Raw genomic sequence first — 24,574 nt, 5'->3', positions numbered from 1 at the left:
TCTGTAAACTCTGATCTGAATGGGGAGAGGTCAGATAGACCTTCAATGACGCCTACAAATAAGAATGTTCCAGTAGGCCTATTATTATAACATCTGTATATGGACTGTTCATTCTATGTATTACATTTCTATCTACATATTCTGAACCAGGCTTTGCGCATGCTCTGTGAATCATTATCTACCCACTCAATATTGCAACAAGACTGGTGAGTAGCTTGTCTCATCCTGTGATTCTAGCATAAATAGTAGCCTAACAAAGTGGTATATAAACGAAGCATACACGACATGCAAATATGTATTGATTATTTTCTCGAGTGTGGACTAAAAGAGCCGGCTGCACTAAGCTGACTTGCTTGCTTTTAGCTTAGCTAGCAGCTGTCGTAGTTGATGGGGGGGACAGAAAGTCTTGCTTTGTCCCGCAACGAGATATTAATGAACAATGGTTCGTTGCTGGACGAAGCAAATAAAGTCATGTTCCGCTAGCTGTCAAAATATCTCTACCTAGCAAACTTTAGCTGACTTGCTATTGTTGCCTGTTAGCTAGCGCTAGAAAGAGTGACTGTTCTCATGTGACAAGAAGTTGTCATGATTGAACAAAAAGATCTGGGACTGAGTCGGACTCTGAACATGCTAGCTACACGGGTAGCTAGCTAGCCCTAGAAAGCTCCTCCCTATGTCCCTCTATCCATTAGCTAGCAACTTAGCTAGCTAGCTGTTGCAGATCTGCTTGTTTTATCGAGTAGAGTCTGATTGAAGATCATACCTCAGACGCTGTGAGACATGCAAGCTGAGGGCCGGATGCTGCGTGAGCTCCACGCCACCAACAACACAGGTGGTGAAATTCGATTTTCCGAATTAGAAAAACAAATTGTCCGCCCAATGTGGAAAGTTGTCTAAGGCTTCACACACAAACATATATTAAATACTGGGCTCGAGTTAGTTTTGTTTATTTTAAAGGGCGAGCGAGCAATAACCTGTAATATTGGTCGCCAATTGGTTAACGTTAGTCTTCAGGAAGCTTGACGACTAGCTGGTGCGGAGGACCACGTGTGTGGTATTGAGATGCTTCCCACTCCGCAGCTGTATCACGTTGTTGCCGGCAGTAGTTAACATGGCCACATGTTCTCCTCCCAAGTAGGATATCAGCCTTCATGAGAAATAACTTTGGTAAATAATATTGGTAACCATCTGGATGTCACCGGGACACAGTCTACTCAGTGGGAGAGTGGCAAGTCGGTGTTTCACAATACCGAGACAGTGTCCTTCACCCTCGCCTGCCGAGTAACGTTACTACTTTCCCGCTTCACCCGCGCCTTCCGAGTTACGTTACTACTTTCCCGCAGTTCTGTTAACGTTACGGAGAGGGAAGTAGGTACATAGCTAGCTAGTGTAGCAAATTAAGCAAGGTGACAGCTAAAGTTGTTTTAGTAATTTATTACAGAACATTTACAAGTATGTCATTAACATTATCCATAAATAATAATTTAGCGAACTCTGCCAACTTCGACCACTACGATTGTGGCTAAAATGGTAGCCTATGTTGCGCTCTAACGCTTCGAACACACCGACAGTAATTGCGTTTTGGTACACCAGAATTATATTAATTTCCAATGAAACGCTGCATTTGCCTTGCAGCATTGCGATGCTGCGTACTATTAAGCGTCTTTTGTGAAAAATAGTAAATAGTACGCAGCATCATTTGGATATGTATGCAACAAAAATTAAACATTCACCTTCTACTACCATTTCTGTCAAACCGTCTATGCATACAGTTTGACGCATACGAACGCACTGCAACTGCCTCTGCAACGCAATGCTGCAAGGCAAACACAGCGTTTCATTGGAAATGAATGTAATTCTGGTGTACCACAATGCAATGGCGCTGTCGGTGTGTTTGGCCCTGTGCCCCGCGTTTACGTTCATTCATCATTAGAACCTTTGTTTGAGCATCGTTAAAACCAATTCTTTCTTTGGCCGCTTCTCCTTCCAGTTCTCTGCTGCCAATGACTGGAACGAACTACAAAAATCTCTGAAACTGGAAACACTTATCTCCCTCACTAGCTTTAAGCACCAACTGTCAGAGCAACTCACAGATTACTGCACCTGTACATAGCCCACCTATAATTTAGCCTAAACAACTACCTCTTTCCCTACTGTATTTTATTATTTATTTTGCTCCTTTGCACCTTCTTCCACTGCAAACCTACCATTCCAGTGTTTTACTTGCTATATTGTATTTGCTTTGCAACCATGGCCTTTTTTTTGCCTTTACCTCCCTTATCTCACCTCATTTGCTCACATCGTATATAGACTTGTTTATACTGTATTATTGACTGTATGTTTGTTTTACTCCATGTGTAATTCTGTGTCGTTGTATGTGTCGAACTGCTTTGCTTTATCTTGGCCAGGTCGCAATTGTAAATGAGAACTTGTTCTCAACTTGCCTACTTGGTTAAATAAAGGTGAAATAAAATAAAACATCTCCGAGCTGTTTCCCAAAACCATTGTTACACATACATGCCTTAAAGGCACACTTACACATCGATCATACCGATAGTGTCATTGCATTTTGGTACACCAGAATTACATGAATTTCCAATGAAACACTGTGTTTGCATTGCAGAGGCAGTTACAGTGTGGTGCCTATGTTGGATTTATCGAAATTATGTGTTGATGGCTTGACAGAAATGGTAGCAGAAGGTGAATGTTGAACTTTTGTTGCATGCATCACACTTTTTTTGTATTTAACTTCATTTAACTAGGCAAGTCAGTTAAGAACAATTTCCTATTTACAATGATGGCCTACCGGGGAACAGTGGGTTAACTGTCTTGTTTAGGGGAGCAGAAGAACATATTTTTACCTTGTCAGCTCGGGGATTCGATCTAGCAACCTTTCAGTAACTGGCTCAACCACTATGCTACCTGCCACCCGGATACATATCCAGATGATGCTACCTACTATTGTGTACAATGACACAGTCGGTGTGTTCGAAGCATTAGCAAACGTTCTCTCTGCGTGGTGTTTTGGGAAACATGTTATAGCTTCGGCCGTGGTAGGAAAGATGCATGGTTAAAACTCATAAGCCTAAATTCCATTGTTATCGGAAAACAAGGCCCTGGTCCAGAGTTAGTGACAGATTAAAGCTCTGGTCCAAGGCATTAGTGCAGCTGTGCACATACCATCTGAGACGCATGCACTTTGAGATTCACTGATAGGTTCACTTTCAGTGCGCACCAGGTGCAGCTGCATGCTTCTCGTTTTGTCAGCTGATCATTCGATTATAACATTGGATGACCCAGATTCCATTATCTTTCCAACTAGGCTACTGTGGTCGTACACCAGTAGTTCGTTCCATAGCTGTTCTCGTAAGTTTGTACACTTTGTTGATGAACCTTGTTGAAGGAGCTTGCTGCATGTTCTTGCATTATGTTCAGCTGCCCTTATATGAGGATGTCTGTGTTTAGACTTGCACAGAGGGATTAACTGCGATTCCACTGTAGTGAGCCTTATTATTGTTAGAAACTAGTCTACTCCAAGGCTCAGAGTACAAAAAAGCCTGCCTCGTGATTTTCAGAAGGCTATGATTTCCCTGAAGGCCATGTTATAAAAAAAAAAATTACCCAGTCACAGTCAATAATAAGTATCATTTTTTAAATGATTGAGTTCAGCCTCAAACTCTTGAAATACTTCTCAGCATGGGAGAAGCTTAATTGAGGTCCCTTCAACCTAGACAAGAGGGCTACACCATTTTACTGCTGCCATAGTTCCAGTGACAACATACCGGTCCTTAAAGCTTTTTCACATTGATTCACAGAAATAATTCAAACGGTTCAAGATGACGTCATGGAGCGACCGCTTACAGAACTTTGCAGACCTCCCAGCCAACATGGACGGCTTGGCCATGAAGAAGTATCGGCGTGAGGCCTACCACAGGTACAGAATAAAGATGCATAACGTGTCACAGAAATGTATGCTTTGAGAGCAAGATTCGGTCAGGTTAAGGTCATGGCGATTAGCCTGAGTGCTAGTCTGTTTCTGCTCTCTTGCCAACTCCTTCTCACTCATTGTCACGCCAAACATGACAATGAGTGACAAGGGGTAGGCGTGATAGCACAAACAGATCTGGGACCAGGCTACATGGATATATCATTGCTCCTTTTATTATTGCTTATGTGCAATGTAGGCTAATTTATCTTCATAGTTTTCATATGTTATCGAAGGTGTGTGAAACACACATACTCCCGATTCCATATATTTAATGTTTAATAAATTGATGTATAACTATGTAGTGTAATAAACATGTAAGAAAGGTCTTTTGGGTGTTGATATCGTGTGGCCGGCAACCATTTCCGGGTAAAAAGTCTGGTGGTGTTGTCATGGTGTAGTGTCTTCCTTCCTCATTCTGTGGTTGAAAATCTACATACCCTTTCCAAATAAGAAAACAGGGACACTGTCAATGCAACAAGTCTAAAAGCAGTGTAAGAACCACCTGATTTATGTGGTGTGCATCACTGGAGCGCAGGCTATGGCACATTCACATTCAGTGGTAATGCTATCGCACATGTATTCTCTATTACAAAGCTTTCCAAGGGAACTGGCCCAATACCATCCTGCAATGAGGTACGCCAAACTTTTGTTGAACCTCAATACTGACTGAATGACCCTTTTGTACATGTGTATTTATTTTCCATTCAAACTCCATGTATCCCATGTTCATACTGACACTAGCCCTCTGTGTGCTGGGTAGGTCTCTGAGGGTGGGTGGTAGTAGGTGGTCATGAGTTCTCTGTGTGATCTCTCTTCCCCCTCAGTCTGCCCTTCATTCCCCCTCTCTTACTGCATCACCCCTCACCCGCTCCTAATGCCACCTCCCCATCGCCATCAGTCTGAAGTCTTATCCCATAACATCTGAATAGAAACTTCAGGCCAGAATAGTGTTGGAGGAGGGCAATTCCACAATAAAAAGGAATTACGCTGAGACTACGATTTTTCACTTTAAAATGTATACCAAACAAAAACCATTGATTTTCAAAGTTTAAAAACCATTAAACTCTATGCACAATGACTACTTTGAACAATTTACACAGTAAAAAAAAAACATTTTAAAGATGAAAAGTTTGGTAACAGAATTACAGTAAAATCTCCCTCAGTTTTATTCTGTTACTGCATAGGTCTTCCTCTAAATGTGTTTTTGTAAAATTTTCTCTAGAACTTGTTTAAAGTAGTCCTTGTGCATAGAGTTCTATGGTTTGTTAAACTTTGAAAGCAATGGTTTTTGTTTGGTATACATTTTAAAGTGAAAAATCTGAGTGAGTGAAATTCTGTTACAATGGAATTTGCCAGGAACAGTATGGCTTTGTTGGAGCGAGGGAGTATCTAGAATGTTATTGCCTACTTTGCTTCCTATTAGATATATTCAACTGATCATCTGCATAATTTTCCTTGGTGCATTTTCAAGCTTCTTTTGTTTTAAAATCGTTTTCACATTTTCATTGTGTCTGAAATGTGAACTTCACTACAGGTGTTTCCTGTTGGTCCGTACGATGTAGGCTTCTCATAGTGAATATACCTAGTGTCCGAATAAATACAAGACGAGCCGAAAGTGCCTCTTAAATGGCATCAAAAAGGCCAGTGAACTTCAATGTGTTGCTTTGTTGCAATATTCACACTAGCCCAGCACTTAAAATGCATGTCTAACACATTGCTCCATTCTAAGTGATGTGCTAGTGGAAGCCTAGATATTGGAGCCACTGTGTCCTCTGGTTGGTGTGCTACCTTCTGTTCTCTTTTGAATCAAAATTAGCCATAGTGCTGTGAAATGATTCCTTCTTCCTCTGTTGCTTTTTTTGGAATAGATGTCAGGCAAGAGTTGACTGCACAGACTCTGGAGTGGTTGCCAAGGCCTTTCAGTATGCCCATGGGCACCAGCAGCAGACAAAGCACTTGCCTAATTCACTTTCACTGGAAAAGAGGATTACCTGAGCCCTTCATTGTATCGTGGATTGCTTATGTTATAACGGAATTTACTCAACATAGCAGTGTGTAAGCACATTTGTGGACCTATAATTCAATGCAATGATGCCAGGTTTCAGGGGAAATCTGAGGAAGGCTTAATGAAGTTTGAAGTTCAGATGTGTGTAGCAGACAACGTAACAAATGTAGAAACGGATTTGCATGCCATTGATGTAGTGATTTCTTTTTGAGTTTGAGTGATACTTGGTTGTTTCTTTCAATCTAGACATTAGGCTAGTCTCCCAACAAACCAAAGCTGTGTTCGAAAACTCATACTAACTCTACTATTTGTGACATGAATTGAGTATGTAGTATGCTTATTGGTCATAGCACGGATATAGTTAGTATGCCAAAAGTTCCCGGATGTCATACTGAATTCGCCAAAATACGAAGTATACAAGCAGTGGGCCCTATTTCTGTGCTTTTAGGGCCCATAATGCAATTCTTCAGAAAATGGGCGAGGATTCACAATGTTTTCATATTTCAAGAAAATGGCGGAAAATATGCTGCCGATGTCCGACGAGAGCGGATACAAAAGTAAAAGTAAGGATGAGCCTGCAGGAAGGGTACCACATGAGGGAGGAGGATGTCTTCCCTGTAACGTACAGCGTTGAGATTGCCTGCAATGACAACAAGCTCAGTCCGATGATGCTGTGATACACCGCTCCAGACCATGACGGACCCTTCACCTTCAAATCACTCCCGCTCCAGAGTACAGGCCTCGGTGTAACGCTCATTCCTTCAACGATAAATGCGAATCCGACCATCACCCCTGGTGAGACAAAACCGCGACTCGTCAGTGAAGAGCACTTTTTGCCAGTCCTGTTTGGTCCAGCAATGATGGGTTTGTGCCCATAGGCAACGTTGTTGCCGGTGTTGTCTGGTGAGGACCTGCCTTACAACAGGCCTACAAGCCCTCAGTCCAGCCTCTCTCAGCCTATTACTTACAGTCTGAGCACTTATGGAGGGATTGTGCATTCCTGGAGTAACTCAGGAAGTTGTTGTTGCCATCCTGTACCTGTTCCGCAGGTGTGATGTTAGGATGTACCAATCATGTGTAGGTGTTATTAGACGTGATCTGCCACTGCTAGGATGATCAGTTGTCCGTCCTGTCTCCCTGTAGTGCTGTCTTAGGCGTCTCGTAGTATGGACATTGCAATTTATTGCCCAGGCCACATCTGCAGTCCTCATGCCTCCTTGCAGCATGCCTTAGGCACATTCACGCAGATGAGCAGGGACCCTGGTCATATTTATTTTGGTGTTTTTCAGAGTCAGTAGATAGGACACTAAAGAGACCTAAGTTTTCATAACTGTGACCTTAATTGCCTACCATCTGTAAGCTGTTAGTGTCTTAATGACCTTTCCACAGGTGCATGTTCATTAATTGTTTATGGTTCATTGAACAAGCATGTTTCAAACCACTTACAGTGAAGATCTGTGAAGTTATTTAGGTTTTTACGAATTATCTTTGAAAGACAGGTTTCTGGAAAAGGGACGTTTCTTTTTAGCTGAGTTTAGCTAGCAAGATAGCTAATGTTAGCCAGTTAGCTTGGGTGATTGACTGCCGTTGTGAGGTCAGAACGCTCGGCTCAACCCTACTCCTCGGCCAGAGCGTCCAGTGATGCGCTCCTAGGGCAAAACGCTCTGAATTTACGAAGTGACAATCTGACAACGCTCTGGAGCACACTCTGGAACTCTACAGACTGAATTTCCGAACACACCCAAAATCGTAAAAATGTCTAGCTAGTCATTTGTTATGCTAACAAGCTAGTTGCATAGCAACAGCATCAACTTCCGTTAGTCCGGCGAATCGCTAGTACGCTAAACTGAAAAGATACAATTTTGTTTACAGTATACCTAAATTAACTAGTAGTATACAGTATTTTAGTATGGGTATTCGAACACAGCTCAAGTCTTTTCAGGAAGTGGGTTAATGCTGACACTGACACAACAGTGATGCAAGACTACGGGACCTTTTTGTACAGTGGTTCTTCCATTCTGTGTGGATTTCTGCTAATTTCCTTCAAATTATTTTCAAGCAAACGCCAGTTATTGTTCATGTATAAACCTACATGTAAACAATGCTAAAAATGGTAAAAAGTAAAAAAATCTTACTACAGTACCGTGAAAAAGTTTGTCCCTTTGCTGATTTTTTTCTATTTTTGCATATTTCTGATACCGAATGTTATCAGCTCTTCGACCAAAACCTAATAGTAGATAAAGGGAACCTGAGTGTACAAATAACACAAAAATATGATATTTAATTTATTTAATAAACATTATGCAACACCCAATGCCCTGTGTGAATAACATTGAGTGTAAAAAATATGCAACAATTGAGAAAATCAGAAAATAAATACTTTTTCACGATACTGTATATGAAATATGGCCTTTGAGTTGGACTCCATTTTTTTCCCTCCAACTTTGTAAAGATCTGTGTAACCCTCACTGTGAATACATATTTTGTATGGACACATTTAGAGTTGCTACTGCACTGCTCCACTTCTGTACTGTTGAACTCAGGACCCTGACCTTTACTATTATCTGTTTTCATGCAAAGTATCCTCTTTAGGATATGTTCATCATCAGAACCTCTGACTGACTAGATACTCTACTTCCTTTTCAGAGTTTTTGTGAACAGAAGCTTGGCAATGGAGAAGATTAAGTGCTTTGGTTTTGATATGGACTACACTCTGGCAGGTAGGTGTACACTGAGTGTACAAAACATTAGGAACATCTTCCTAATATTGAGTTGCACCCCCTTTTACCATCAAAACAGCCTCAATTCATTGGGGCATGGACTCTACAAGGTGTTAAAAGCGTTCCACGGGGATGCTGGCCCATGTTGACCCAAATGCTTTCCACAGTTGTCAAGTTGGCTGGATGTCCTTTGGGTGGTGGACCATTCTCGATACACGTGGGAATCTGTTGAGCGTGAAAAACCCAGCAGCGTTGCAGTTCTTGACACACTTTAAACGCATGCAACTGGGACCTACTACCACCTACTACCACAGGCAATTAAATATTTTGTCACCCTCTAAATGGTACACACACAATCTATGTCTCAAGGCTTAAAAACCCTTATCTAACCTTTCTCCTCCCCTTCATCTACACTGACTGATGTGGCATCAATAAGGGATCATAGCTTTCACCTGGTCAGTCTACCTCATGGAAATTGCAGGTGTTCCTAATGTTTTGTGTACTCAGTGTGTGTGTGTGTGTGTGTGTGTGTGTGTTTTATGTGTACTAACAATGTGTGTGTGTTTAGAATGCCATGTGTACAGTCGCCTGCTCAAATCAAAGTTTATTGGTTGCGTACACAGATTTGCAGATGTTGTCGCAGGTGCGGTGAAATTCTTGTGTTGATACAGCAGCTTACTCCCTTGCATGTAGGAGGTCTCGATATAGCCTAGAACCTCAATTGGGCCAGCTCTGCTTTTTGTGACACGTGTAGCCTGGATGACATTGTTTGTACCTTACGCATATGTCACCCTCTCAACCAGTAACCCCCCCCACCCCACTCCACTGCCCTCCTTTGGGTCTCTGAAGGATAACTGTAACCCAAGCCGGCTCACATCCGCCTGTTTATAGAGCCCAGTCACCGTCCCATAAACAAGTGCTGCTAAGGGGTTGTGTTTCCACACAGTGAGTGGGGAGAAACAACCCCTGGGGGAGGGGGGGTAGCGCTGTGGGAGTAGCGCCAGGAACTAAAGGGTTTTTGACATGCCAACCGCTACAGGTCATTTGCTTCTATAGCCACTATCTGCAGTGCAGTCGAAGCACTCTTAGTGAGTTAGTGGGTCGTGTGTGTCGTGCATGTGCTTACATGTGTTCTGGATGTGCACGTTATTCACTTAACATACCCATACCAGATTCATTTCAACTGTCCACAGAGGCCACGTGTAAATCCCTCCCTATGTTCCAGTGTGTAGGCCCTATCTTGCTTTGTCAGTCTCGCCACATAAATCTGTCTCCCTCTCTATGAACACGGAGAGATCGCATTGTAGCTCTCTCCCAGTGAGTATATCATCCTGTACTACAGTAGCTGTTTCCCTCTCCTTGCTTACTGCAGTGTATAAATCACCTGAGTACGAGTCGCTGGGATTTGACCTGACCGTGGAACGTCTCGTCCACATCGGTTACCCACAGGAGCTGCTCAACTTTGTCTATGACCCCGCTTTCCCCACCAGGTCCGTCTGACATCACACGTTCATATCGGTTATTTGTAAGGCCAGACGGAATTCTTATGAATACCATTATAGAGTTGTCTTTGATTTGGTCAATTATAATTATTTATTTGTTTTCTAACAGTACTTGGTTTGAACTGATTTCATTTCACAAATATATGATTTAAAAATAACTTAGGGTCTTGAGGAAAATACTCCCTTTCAGTCTGGCCCCGGTTAAAAGTTACACATCTCAGTTAGTAGGCCTTTTTAGAGATGATGGCTCCCATCTCACACACATATAAACGGTTCTGATAAGTTGTCCTACCACTCTCTGGTTCCAGAGGCCTGTTGTTTGACACAATGCACGGGAATCTGCTCAAGGTTGACGCATACGGCAACATCCTGGTCTGTGCCCACGGCTTCAACTTCATGAGGGGGTGAGTTCTGCTGCTCGTAATGATATCACCCTCACACCAAACATTTACCATGTGCTCATGCCAAGTACCCTCATATTGCACATACACACACCATATAGTCATATCATACTCATTTAAACACTCTGTTCCTTTAGGCCTGAGATCAGGGAGATGTACCCCAACAAGTTTATCCAGCGTGGAGACACTGACCGCTTCTACATTCTGAACACACTGTTCAACCTCCCAGGTGAGAGAGCAGTCTTCACCCCATTTTTTGGGGGCAAGGATCTCTCGCGACCCCACTCAAAATCTAATGACACAACCTTTAAAATCTGTCAATTTCAAATAACCTTAAATTCATAACATTTTCTAAATGAAAAGAAACCAATAAATACAATTACTCAACATCAAAAAATCAAATAATCTTTCTCAAAAATGTTTGTGCTCTTATTTTTTTGTTCTTACGTTTAAAAAAACAAAAACTATTTAGGTGACCCCACTGACCCCAACTTTGAATACCCCTGCCTGAGTGACATTCACTGAACTGTGTTCACGGTCTTGCTGATACTGTCCACATTACTGCTCCAGAGTACTGCTCAAATACTCCCCTGGTTGTTGTTCCATAAGTTAGTGGTTTTTTTTTTTCTGAGGAATGTCCTTTTTGCTGATGTCACATTGTTGTTTCAAATGGCCTTACCTTGCTCCCTCTTCAGAAACCTACCTCTTTGCTTGTCTGGTTGATTTCTTCACCAACTGCCCCAAATACACAAGGTGAGTGTGCTGCTCTCCCTTTGAAAACTGAATCATTTTGAATGATTATCAGATAGTTTGGGATTTCTAATTCAAGCTATTGTGGTCCCAGCTGCGAGACTGGCTTTAAGAATGGAGACCTCTTCATGTCCTACAAGAGCATGTTCCAGGATGTCCGTGATGCTGTGGACTGGGTCCACTTGAAGGTAAAACAACCTCCATCCCTCACTTCCTCTTCTAAATCCATTAAAGTATTTTTCACTGAATATGGTTATATGCACACAGTAATACCATTATTGTGAATAGTCAGATTAATATAATCGTTTGATTAAAACGTTTACATGCTTTGCAAGAACGATTTCCCTAATAATCCTGTTTCCATGGACACGAATGGGGCTTTGAGAAATGCAGAAAATTGGCACTCAAACTAACAGCGACCATGTTATTTTTGGGAAGCTTATTTGATTCTGAGTTCGGACATATAAAGTATATGTGAAAACTATTTCTAAGATGTATACTTCTCTCGCGCATAAGAGGGAGGCTTGCACTGCTGGTGCTGCCACATGCACAGATAAAATACACTGCTGGACCTCCGATTTAAGGGGTTTACATGTGCTAATAATTGGAAAGATTGCTCAGAAAACCAGGTGTTTTAATGGGCGTATGCTTACTTCGATTAAGATAAACAGAGTAAGGTGTGTACATGATTATTGCCATACTTGGCCTACTGCAATAATCTGTTTTTAATATTGGGTTATTTGGGTGCATGTAAACATACTTATTGTATCTGTTATTCCTTCTATTAACTGTCTAAATGTTTTGTCACCTGTTTTCATCAGGGATCTTTGAAAGAAAAAACGGTTGAAAACCTGGAAAAGTATGTGGTCAAGGATGTAAGTAAACTTCACATTAATTTAATTGCATCTGACACATTTTCAGTGACCTTGTCTTTTTTAACACCTGTAAACGTATCACTTAAAATGTAATTTGCTGAATACATTTTTTCTTCATTAAAGGGGAAGCTCCCTCTACTCCTGAGTCGGATGAATGAAGTGGCCAAGGTGTTCCTGGCCACCAACAGTGACTACAAATACACAGAGGTGAGGCCTACCGACTGCACTGTACATAACCCCATACACAATCAATGAACATGTTCATTGTATAACGTCTCTCTGTTTATCATTTCAGAAAATAATGACATACCTGTTTGACTTCCCCCATGGTCCAAAGGTAAGAGACTGAATTGTCTTGTTTAGATTCTTGTTGCTTCCTTTCAGACCTAAGAACTCTAAGAGAAGAGGGGTTTAGGGGAGGCGGCAAGCTGCTGAAATGGAACAGAGGTTCAGTGTGTATGTTTGTTCTGCAGGTGGGAATGCCCCATCGGCCCTGGCAGTCCTACTTTGACCTGATCTTAGTAGATGCCCGCAAACCCGTGTTCTTCGGAGAGGGGACAGTGCTACGGCAGGTCGACACAGTGAGTGTGTGTTTGGGCTCGAGTATGTGTTAAACTGTCTAGCAGTGTGTGTGCACGTTTTTGTGTGTTCATGTTGGCATGGCCACGATGACCTTACCAGAGTGCTTGCTGTTGCAGACCACAGGCCGGCTGAAGATTGGCACATACACAGGACCGCTGCAGCACGGCATCGTGTACTCTGGAGGTAACGCACTCCTGACACATATCATTTATACAGTGCATACTGAAAGTATTCAGACCCCTTGGCTTTTTCCTCATTTTGTTACGTTACAGCCTTATTCTGAAATTGATTAAATTGTTTTTTTCCCCCTCATCAATCTACACACAATACCCCATAATGGCAGACATTTTTGCAAATGTATTAGAAGTTAAAAAAAACTATCACATTTACATAAATATTGAGACCGTTTACTCAGTACTTTGTTGAAGCACCTTTGGCAGCGATTACGAGCCTCGATTATTCTTGGGTATGAGGCTACAAGCTTGGCACACCTGTATTTGGGGAGTTTCTCCCATTCTTCTCTGCAGATCCTCTCAAGCTCTGTCGGGTTGGATGGGGAACGTTGCTGCACAGCTATTTTCAGGTCTCTCCAGAGATGTTCGATCGGTTTCAAGTCTGTGCTCTGGCTGGACCACTCAAGGACTTTCAGAGACGTCCTGAAGCCACTACTGCGTTGTCTTGGCTGTGTGCTTAGTGTCGTTGTCCAGTAGGAAGGTGAACCGTCTCCCCAGGTCCTAAGCACTCCGGACAAAGTTTTCATCAAGGATCTCTCTGTACTTTGCTCCGATCATCTTTCCCTCGATCCTGACTAGTCTCGCATTACCCGCCGCTGAAAAACATCCCCACAGCATGATGCTGCCACCACCATGCTTCACCGTAAGGATGGTGCCAGGTTTTCTCCAGACATGACGCTTGGCATTCAGGACAAAGAGTTCAATCTTGGTTTCATCAGACCAGAGAATCTTGTTTCTAATGGTCTGAGAGTCCTTTCGGTGCCTTTTGGCAAACTCCAAGCTGGCTTGCATGTGCCTTTTCCTGAGGAGTAGCTTCCGTCTGGCCACTCTACCATAAAGGCCCTTTTGCTGCAGAGATGGTTGTCCTTCTAGACGGTTCTCCCATCTCCACAGAGGCACTCCTGAGTTCTGTCAGTGACCATTGGGTTCTTGGTCACCTCCCTGACCAAGGCCCTTCTCCCCCGATTGCTCAGTTTGGCCAGGCAGGCAGCTTTAGGAAGAGTCTTGGTGGTTCCAAACTTCTTCCATTTAAGAATGATGGAGGCCACTATGTTCTTGAGGAGATCCAATGCTGCCGACATTTTTGGTACTCTTCCCCAGATCTGTTTCTCGACACCATCCTGTCTTGGAGCTCTAGGACAATTCCTTTGACCTCATGGCTTGGTTTTTGCTCTGACATGCACTGTCAACTGTGGGACCTTATATAGACAGGTGTGTGCCTTTCCAAATCATGTACAATTTAATTTACCAGAGATGGACTCCAATCAAGTTGTAGTAACATCATAAGGATGATCAATGGAAACAGGATGCTCCTGAGCTCGATTTTGAGTCTCATAGCAAAGGGTCTGAATACTCATGTAAATAAGAGATTTCTGTTTTTTTTTATGTTTTCACTTTGTCATTCTGGGTTTGTGTGTAGTTTGATGAGGATCATTTTTTAAATTGTGTCAAAAGTCAAGGGGTCTGAATACTTTCCGAATGCACTGTATATACAAATATCGTTCATAAATTAGAAATGTATTGTTGACACAAACATGTAAGTAGAGCTTCCATACTGTCTCATTTCCCACAGTGTACATGTCTGTTTGTAGCCTGTAAGGATACACCCTTTAGGGGCCAGGAAATTTACAAGGAGCCAAACATCAACAGCCCTGTCTGAATACTTTGGAAAAGCATTCTAATCACTGATATGACATGACTAACCTTTTTCACCTATCACTATCGTGTGGTAGTTGAACCTCTAGTGATTACTCAGAGGAAGGAAACGGTCCAATGCAAAAGTATTCCAACAAGGCCTTAGTTTTCAGTTTTCTCTCTCCTCACAGGTTCCTCTGACATAGTGTGTGACCTGCTGGGGGCCAAAGGGAAGGACATAGTATACATTGGGGACCACATCTTTGGGGACATCCTCAAGTCCAAAAAACGCCAGGGATGGAGGACCTTCTTGGTGATCCCTGAACTCGCTCAGGAGCTGCACGTGTGGACTGACAAGAGCTGTGAGCTTAACACACCCATGTCATAGATACGGATGCTTGACAACAGTATTTGGGTATATTTGTGCGTCTTTGTGCACTGTTGTGCATCTCTTACAAACGTGTGTGTTTCTGTGTTCCAGCTCTGTTTGAGGAGCTCCAGTCTCTAGACATCTTCCTGGCAGAGCTCTATAAGTGAGTGTCTCTGCCTCGTCTACACAGCAAACTGAACCACATCCGGCCAAAACTTAGGCTCAAGGTTGACAAACTAAATTAGGCATGGTTTTATAGACCGAATGTGCTCTATCAAAATCAAATTACATTTATTTGTCACATGCTTCATAAACAACAGGTGTGGCCTAACAGTGAAATGCTTAATTACGGGGCCTTTCCCAACAATGCAGAGAAAGAAAATAGAGAAATAAAGGAAAGTAAAACACGTAATAATAGATACACAATGAGTAATGATAACTTGGCTATATAAAAGGGCTACTGAGTCGATGTGCAGTGAGTGGTATGAGATAATTGAGGTAGATATGTACATATAACTGTGAATAAAAGTGACGGATAGTAAACTGTAACAGCGTATGAGATGAGTCAAAAATAAGTTAGTGCAATTAGGGTCAATGCAGATAGTCTGGGTCGCTGTTTGGTTGGCTTAATTTCGAGTCTCATAGCAAAGGGTCTGAATATTCATGTAAAGAAGATATTTCTGTTTTTTTGGCTCATTTTCGAGTCTCATAGCAAAGGGTCTGAATACTCATGTAAGCTGTTCCCTAAGCTGTTCAGGGTCCTTTTGGTTCCAGACTTGGTGCATTGGTACTATGACTTGGGTGGCTGGAGTCTGGTAATTTTTAGGACCTCCCTCTGACATCGCCTGGTATAGACGTCCTGGACAGCAGGGAGCTCGGCTCCAGTGATGTACTGGGCCGTACACACAACCCTCTGTAGTGCCTTGCGTTTGGATGGCCACAGTTGCCATACCAAGCGGTGATGCAGCCAGTCAAGATGCTCTCAATAGTGCAGTTGTAGAACTTTCTGAGGATCTGAGGGCCCATGCTAAATATTTTCAGCCAACTGAGGGTGAAGAGGCGTTGTCGTGCCCTCTTCACGACTGGGTTGGTGTGTTTGGACCATGATAGATCCTTATGGATGTAGACACTGAGAAACTTGAACCTCTCAACCACTCCACTACAGCCCCCTCAATTTGAATGGGGGTGTGCTCAGCTCTCCTTTTCCTGTAGTTCACGATCACCTCCTTTTGTCCTGCTGACGTTGAGGGAGAGGTTGTCATGGCATCACACTGCCAGGTCTCTTACATCCTCCCTATAGGCCGTCTCATTGTTGTCGGTGATCACTGTTGTGTCATCTGCAAACTTTATGATGGTGTTGGAGTTGTGCGCGGCCAGGCAGTCGTGGGAGAACAGGGAGTACAGGAGGGGATTAAGAACACACCCCTGAGGGGGCCCCGTGTTGAGGGTCAGTGTGGCTGATGTGTTGTTGTCTACCCTCCCCACTTGGGGGGCGGCCCATCAGGAAGTCCAGGAACCAGTTGCTGAGGGAGGTGTTCAGTCCCAGAAATCCTTAGCTTGTGGATGAGCTTGGAGGGCACTATGGTGTTGAACGCTGAGTTGTAGTCAATTAACAAAATTCTCACGTAGGTGTTCATTTTGTACAAGTTGGAAAGGGCATTGTGGAGTGCAATTGAGATTGTGCCATCTATGGATCAATTGGGGCGGTAGGCAAATTAGAGTGGGTCCAGGGTGTCTGCGATCATAGTGTTGATGTGAGCCATGACCAGCATTTCAAAGCATTTCATGGCTACAGATGTGAGTGCTACGGGGCGATAGTCATTTAGGCAGGTTACCTTGAGGTTCTTGGGCACAGAGGCTATGGTGGTCTTCTTGAAACATGTAGGTATTACAGACTAGAGGTTGACCGATTAATCGGAATGGCCGATTAATTAGGGCCGATTTCAAGTTTACATAACAATCGGAAATCAGTATTTTTGGACACCGATTTGGACGATTTTTTTAATAATATATTATTTTTTAAATATATTTTTTTACACCTTTATTTAATCTTTATTTAACTAGACAAGTCAGTTAAGAACACTTTCTTATTTTCAATGACGGCCTAGGAACGGTGGGTTAACTGCCTCGTTCAGGGGCAGAGCGACAGTTACAGTTAACTAGTCCAACGCTATAACCACCTGCCTCTCGTTGCTCTCCACAAGGAGACTGCCTGTTACGCAAATTAAGTAAGCCAAGGTAAGTTGCTAGCTAGCATTAAACTTATCTTATAAAAAACAATCAATCAATCATAATCAGGGAGGAGCGAGGAGAGGGACGGAAGCTATACTGTTACACGGTCAATACTAAAATGCCTATAACAACATCCAATAGTCAAAGGTTAATGAAATACAAATGGTATAGGGGGAAATAGTCCTATAATTCCTATAATAACTACAACCTAAAACTTCTTACCTGGGAATATTGAAGACTCATGTTAAAAGGAAGCTTTCATATGTTCTCATGTTCTGAGCAAGGAACTTAAACGTTAGCTTTCTTACATGGCACATATTGCACTTTTACTTTGTTTTTGCATTATTTAAACCAAATTGAACATGTTTCATTATTTATTTGAGGCTAAATTGATTTTATTGATGTATTATATTAAGTTAAAATAAGTGTACATTCAGTATTGATGTAATTGTCATTATTACAAATTTGAAAAAACAAAACGGCCGATTAATCGGTATCGGCTTTTTTTGGTCCTCCAATAATCAGTATCAGTATCGGCGTTGAAAAATCATAATCGGTCGACCTCTATTACAGACTGCGTCAGGGAGAGGTCAGCGCATGCTCTGAGTATGCGTCCTGGTAATCCGTCTGGCCCTGCAGCCTTGTGAATGTTAACCTGTTTAACCCCTAAGGTCGATGTGCGCGCCTCTGCAAAAAACTACTTAGCATAATACAAAAATCCCTATAAAAATATGTCAGTTAAAACTAGAGCTTTCTGTTTGTTTTTGTTTTTTTGCATTGGATGCGTCTCAATCCACCGCAACCGCCTATGTAACACTTACACATTTGCGGTAAAAGGTGACAGAAATAGAGCGGTGTATGTCAGACCGTCTGTAGCGTTCGGAAAGCTAATATAACCCCTCTATGGAAAGATGAGACTCTGGATGGAGACTGTTTAACGTAGCAAAATGAGGAAAAGGACAAACTTCCTTTAGATTGTTTGGGAGGGGACTCTGTTATTCAATGCGTTTGTATGGGCTAATAACAGTAAGGCCAAATAATATTTGTATTTTTATTTTTGATACTTCAAGGGGTCTTAAAGTTTAAAATCAAATAGCCAAATAATCCTTACGGGTTAAAGGTCTTACTCATATTGGATAAGGAGAGCTGATTACACAGTTGTCCGGAACAGCTTGTGCTTTCATGATTGGTTCAGTGTTGCTTGCCTCGAAGCGAGTATAGAAGGAATTTTGCTTGCCTGGTAGGCTCGCTTCATTAGGCAGCTGGCGGCTGGGTTTCCCTTTGTAATCCGTGATAGTTTACAAGCCCTGCCACATCCGATGAGTGTCAGCGCCAGTGTAAGGGATTTGATCTTAGTCCTGTATTGATGCTTTGCATGTTTGATGGTTCGTCTGAGGGCGTAGCAGGATTTCTTATCAGCGTCCGGGGCCTTGAAAGAGGCAGCTCTAGTCTTTAGCTCAGTGCTGATGTTGCCTGTGACCTATGGCTTCTGGTTGGGATATGTACGTACGGTCACTGTGGGGATGTCGTCGTCGATGCACTTATTAATGAAGCCGGTGACTGATGTGCTAACTCCTCAATGCCGTCGGATGAGTCCCAGAACATATTCCAGTTTGTGTTAGTGAAACAGTTCTGTAGCTTAGCATCCGCTTCATTTGACCACTTCTGTATTGATTGCTGGCACTGTATCTCCTGTTTTGAGTTTTTGCTTGTAAGCATGTATCAGGAGGATAGAGTTATGGTCTGATTTGCCAAATGGAGGGCGAGGGAGAGCTTTGTATGTATCTCTGTGTGTGGAGCAAAGTTCTTTCACCTCTAGTTGCACAGATGACATGCTGGTAGAAATGAGGTATGACTGATTTCATTTTTCCTGCATAAAAATCACCTTCCACTAGGAGCGCTGCCTCTGGATGAGCATTTTCTTGTTTGCTTATGGCCCTATACAGCTCGTTGAGTGTGGTCTTAGTGCCAGCATCAGTTTGTGGTGGTAAATAGACAGCTACGAAAAATATAGATCAACTGTTTTGGTAAGTAAGTCTACAGCTTATCATGAAGTATTCTAACTCAGGCGAGCACAACCACAAGCCTTCAATATTAGAGATTGCACACCAGCTGTTTATAACAAGGATAAACAGTTCTTCAGGTCCCGTTGATGGGATAGTTTTAAAAAAATGTTTTTTTTTTTTGCTTCTACCCCTTTTTTCTCCCCAATTTCGTGGTATCCAATCTTGTCTCATCGCTGCAACTCCCGTACGAATTCGGGAGAGACGAAGGTCGAGAGCCATGCGTCCCCGAAACACAAACCAACCAAGCCGCACTGCTTCTTGACACAATGCCCACTTAACTCGGAAGCCAGCCCCACCAAGATGTCGGAGGAAACACCGTACACCTGGCGACCGTGTTAGTGAGTCGCTAGAGCGTGATGGGACAAGAACATCACTGCCGGCCAAACCCTCCCCTAACCCGGACGACGCTGGGACAATTGTGCGCCGCCCCATGAGTCTCCCGGCTGCGTCAGAGCCTGGACTCGAACCAGGATCTCTAGTGGCACAGCTTGCAACTGCGATGCAGTGCCTTAGACCACTGCGCCACTCGGGAAGCCGATAGGATAGTTTTGAACGGAGCTCATCCAGGTTTTTCTCCAGTGATTTTATTTACTCGCCGCGGTAGCTTCATCAGGGTACCCACACGTCGGCCTCTATATCGCAGTCTTTTTATTTTCCCGAGTGTCGGGGCCTGGTCTGGGGGTGAGCAGTATATACTGTGCAGTTGAATAAAGGTTAGTGGTGGCCAGAAGCTTGTTTCCTATGACCTGAAAAATGGCGGAAACATTATGTACAAAAAAAGAATCGCAACAAAACACACAAAATAGCAGAATTGGTCAGGAACTCGTAAATCAGCCGCTATACATTCCGGCGCCATTCCTATTCTACCATAGAATGGTGAGACAAGTACAAATGAATGTAGCTTGACTCCACCAAAGCCCAATGCAATAGAACTGTCTCTCTGTCCACAGAAATCTTGACAGCAGCAGCAACGAGAGACCTGATATCAGTTCCCTCCAGCGCAGGATCAAGGTACACACACACACCTACTGTACACCCTGCAAACTGGCATCACACACATATGCATACCCAAACGTACACATAGCATACAGTCCACACAACCTCTAAATCTTCTAACTTTCTTTCTTCTCTTACCCTGTCCGCCACAGAAAGTGACCCATGACATGGACATGTGCTATGGGATGATGGGCAGTCTGTTCCGCAGTGGCTCCAGACAGACTCTGTTTGCGTCACAGGTGATGCGCTATGCTGACCTGTACGCTGCCTCCTTCATCAACCTCCTCTACTACCCATTCAGCTACCTGTTCAGAGCAGCACACGTACTGGTGAGCTCAGCTAATGTTGTCTCATAGGACATCCGGATGTAAATTCCCTTGTTGGATACAAAAGTTAGGACAAAATGGAGGAACGTTGTTTGTCTGTATGAAGACAATACATTGAGAGCAGCACTACTATGGGTTGCTTTTTGTTCTCTGTGTGGATCTGTATGACACTTCCTCCCTCGTGCCCTTCTCTCCCAGATGCCCCATGAGTCGACGGTTGAGCACGCCCACGTGGACATCAACGATACCGAGTCGCCCCTGGCAACGCGTAACCGCCACTCCGTGGACCTGTTGGAGTTAGACTGTAAGAGGCACCAGCTGACCCGCTCCATAAGTGAGATCCAGCCCCCAAACCTGTTCCCACAGACCCCCCAGGAGATCACCCACTGCCACGACGAGGATGATGATGAGGAAGAGGAAGAGGAGGAAGAGTAAGCAGGGAGAGGAGGCTCACCAAAGGGTAGACTTTTACTTTAGGGACAGATCTACCATCAGTTTAGTGTCTAGTGGCAAATTCCTACTACTCCAGGAGGGTGTATAGCGCGTATTGTTCTGTAGCTAGCTAGGTAACTGAATATCCCCAGCAAAGGGATTGGAGAGGCTCAGTAAGTGTCAGGATTAGTTTAAGGATTACACAGATTTTAGTTGTACCGTTTGTATATATTTCTCAGCACAGGCTATGTAAATGTTGTTTGTTTTGTTCTTTTTGCTTGGTGAAGTTTCCAGAGAAGTTTCCAGATGGAGCTCTTCGGACCACACCTAAGAGACTGATGGTGACTTGGCCCCCCTAGCATGCCTGCACTGACCTGGCATCATTATGCAGTCAGTATCACATACTTGAGCTGTGCACGCATAGTCTTGAAAACACCACCCTAGGCAACACAGTGACCAGGGTCTGGTTTCAATGGTGGACTCTTTTGGCATAGAGCAGGGATGGGCCACATTGATTGGTGTGGGGGCCACTTTGATTGGTGTGGGGGCCACATGAGGCGAGGTTGCTAGCAGGTCTGCATATCCACATGTGCATAGCCCTTTTCCCACCACATTGCAAGCAAAACATTTTTGCAGCCCCCCTCTTGACACCAAAGAGTTCATTTTGTGCAATTCTACACATTTTGTCATGGGGCGTAGAGAAAATGTTGCAGTTTTAAAGCAAGTTTGCTGCAATTCTATACATTTTGCCGGGGAGGTAAATTGATCCAAAGGACTTCAAAAGGGAGCGGCCCGCCAATTGCCAATCCCTGGCATAGAGGAGCTACATCACGGCCTATGTCGATAAGGGAGGGAAAAATCTGGGGCTTTCCCAACAAATCACGCAGCAGACATGCCGGAATGTCACGATTCAAAACCAAGGTTTGCAGGCAAAAACTCTGCAGTGCTTTTAGTTAAGGTTGCAAACGGGCCACGTGAAATTCACTCATTTAAAAATAACCTCTATGATCTTCATCTTGCTAGCTACTATTTTGTATTTTATTCAAGTTGATAAAGCTGTGACGTAGGCATTGATGTCGTTCCTCTATGCCAAAAGAGTCCATAATTGAAACGAGGCCCAAGCCTAGGGTCGGGTTTTCCAGACTAATGCACTTACGCTGCCCTGCTACTGTCCCCCAGCTGTGAGTGGTGTGCCTTTTAATTTGTTTTCCTGAATGAAACTGTTCCCTTGGTTAAAGATGCACTATGCAGAAATCGCTCTGCCATTTCCTGGTTGCTCAAATTCGAATAGTTTGCCTAATGTATATGTGACGAAACGAGCAAGTTTAGTGTAGAGAATCATTGTACCATGTAAACCGCAGTGAGATATATTTTCCATAACCAAAAATAGTATATTCAGCTGTTTGAAGCTGGTATACAAAACACAAGTAAAAGACGCAAGCGAAACTTCAGCACGGTAAGCATAGAAATAGGGCACATAGAACAGATCTACCGCTTCTTAGACTTGCTTTCAATAAGAAATGACAGATCTATAACTCACATTTCTATGTGAATTTGGTTGGGGTCGCCCAAAAAGTTACATATTGCCGCTTTAATGTTTGAACCACCTAAGGAACAATAGTATAATTTGTATGGAGTCCTATTTGCACCAGACTTTGTGGTTATAGAAATGCTTTTCTCTGAACTGTTATAGAATAGTATTTTTATGGAAACAGAGCATGTGATGGCTGCTGTGGAACAGTATAAAAGTTTGTGATCATACGCACATTCTTAAAAAACGTAGGTGCTGGGCTAATAAAGAATACTTGTGAAGAACAGGAAGGCCTGTTTACGCTCCCAAAAAAGCGCTGAATTGGGTGCATAAACTGTGTGTGGGCCTTCCTGTTCTTTGCTGTGGTACAGTACACATCTGTCTGAGGAATGTGACAAATAAAAGTATCACGTTACGTGACGTTACACAGCAGCTGCAGATCCAGAGCAGGCGGCAGAAGCCGCAATTCTCCTTTTGGCATCTGGTTACCTGCTCTAGTTACCAGATTCCTCCTACTAATTTTACCATCCCCCACTGACTAATAGACTACATTTCCCAGAATTCAGTTGTATTCCATAGCTCAGCCAATCAGAGTCCCTGTCTCTACTTAGTGCCCTACACATTATACAGATTATGGCAATAGTATACCCTGTATTATCATTTTAATTCAGACCATTTCTGTATCAAGAAATACTGTGTATATCAGCCCTATGAAACTGTTATTGCCTTAGTCTGGTCTGGATTTGTGAGACAATGTATATACAAGATAAGTATATTTTTGTGTGTCTTTTGAATAATGTTTGAAAGGGAAGACAGTCCTGGTAAAAGCTGCTTGTGATATTTACTGTAAAAGTGTTCTGAAGGGCTTTGATGTTGTAGGCCTCTTCTATGCGCATTTCAAATGGCTGTAGTTCAATGACATTGCCTAAGTTCACAGCATGCTCCCGGAGTATATAACCAGAGACATGCTTAAAACTCATCAAATTGCAGGCATTTTGTTGAAAGCCTGAAAAACATGGTATTGAAATGCATCTGCGTTTCCGCAGAAAACAGGCTTAACAACTGTAAGTATTCAGCTGCATGAATATTTTTTTATATAAGAGGTGAAATTCTGCACTGCAAGAATCATTTTCTTATTTCTGCAATAGTATAGGCTAACCGAGTGTCTCTGGGTGTACGGTTATGTATGAGTGTTTATGGTTTATTATGGTGCGTAGCATGACCCATAAACTGGTCCAAGTTGCCCTCACGTTTATTTCTAACCCCTCCCCCTAATGTGGGTCAAAGATCTTACTATGCCCGTAAGCTATGTGCTCATATGATTGGCTGTTTGTTTGTTTTAATTGCTGTTACTGTACAGTCTTGTCCTACTGTATGGAACTGGATTGACTCCCTCTACTGGAAGTTTGAAAACTACCATTAACTCAAATGTTTCAATTCAGAAGTCCCTTTACCTTGTGGCGGATTTACCTACTGTATAAAAGCAACGCTAACTGTGCCAATGAATGTCATGTTATTTTTTTTTAAATATGTTTTCCAAATTTGTAAGATTTATAGTTTTTGTGCATGATCTGAATCTGTTGAGTTTGGAGCTGCTTTTTGAATTCACTATGGAATGTGAGACGACTTACAAAAGTAAACTGTGCCAATGGATTTAAAGCAATTTATGAAAATGTATTTTCTTGAAAACATTTTGTGCATGTTCTGCAGTTGCTGTTTAAGTGTGGAATTTGTTTCTGAGAATTTTACTTGGAGGAATATCCATTTTGATGTTAAATAAACATGTAATGCGCCGTCGCAATAGATTGGAATTACTGTGTAATGTCAAACCTTTTACTCCATTGAGTGGCTTACAATATCATACCAACAGGGGGAGACAAACATCTGAGAAAGAGCAGGGATCGTCTGTGGACTATTCAGGTGCTGAGGT

The 24,574-nt window shown here is 42.8% G+C and overlaps 1 protein-coding gene across 3 annotated transcripts; it reads left to right on the top strand.

The window, feature by feature from the left end:
- Nucleotides 1-63: 63 nt before the first annotated feature.
- nt5c2a (5'-nucleotidase, cytosolic IIa) lies at nucleotides 64-24,442 on the top strand. 3 transcript variants are annotated; one of them, XM_021609455.2, is made up of 20 exons: nucleotides 64-206; nucleotides 3,816-3,934; nucleotides 4,583-4,621; nucleotides 8,640-8,713; nucleotides 10,086-10,203; nucleotides 10,524-10,619; nucleotides 10,754-10,845; nucleotides 11,312-11,369; nucleotides 11,461-11,554; nucleotides 12,188-12,241; nucleotides 12,365-12,448; nucleotides 12,537-12,578; nucleotides 12,715-12,822; nucleotides 12,940-13,006; nucleotides 14,883-15,053; nucleotides 15,173-15,224; nucleotides 20,310-20,370; nucleotides 20,508-20,684; nucleotides 20,880-21,112; nucleotides 21,401-24,442. In XM_021609455.2, exons 2-20 carry the CDS (start codon nucleotides 3,837-3,839, stop codon nucleotides 21,450-21,452), a joined length of 1,770 nt encoding a protein of 589 aa, XP_021465130.2. In that variant the 5' UTR covers nucleotides 64-206; nucleotides 3,816-3,836; the 3' UTR covers nucleotides 21,453-24,442. The 3 variants fall into 3 exon arrangements, with proteins under 3 accessions (XP_021465130.2, XP_021465137.2, XP_036839508.1); XM_021609462.2 differs by lacking the exon at nucleotides 4,583-4,621; XM_036983613.1 differs by lacking the exon at nucleotides 4,583-4,621 and having other exon boundaries at nucleotides 20,880-24,442.
- The last annotated feature ends 132 nt before the right edge of the window (nucleotides 24,443-24,574 follow it).

Source organism: Oncorhynchus mykiss, chromosome 1 (genome assembly GCF_013265735.2).
Source record: "Oncorhynchus mykiss isolate Arlee chromosome 1, USDA_OmykA_1.1, whole genome shotgun sequence".
Lineage (NCBI taxonomy): Eukaryota > Metazoa > Chordata > Actinopteri > Salmoniformes > Salmonidae > Oncorhynchus > Oncorhynchus mykiss.
This window is presented reverse-complemented; position numbering and strand designations above follow the sequence as displayed.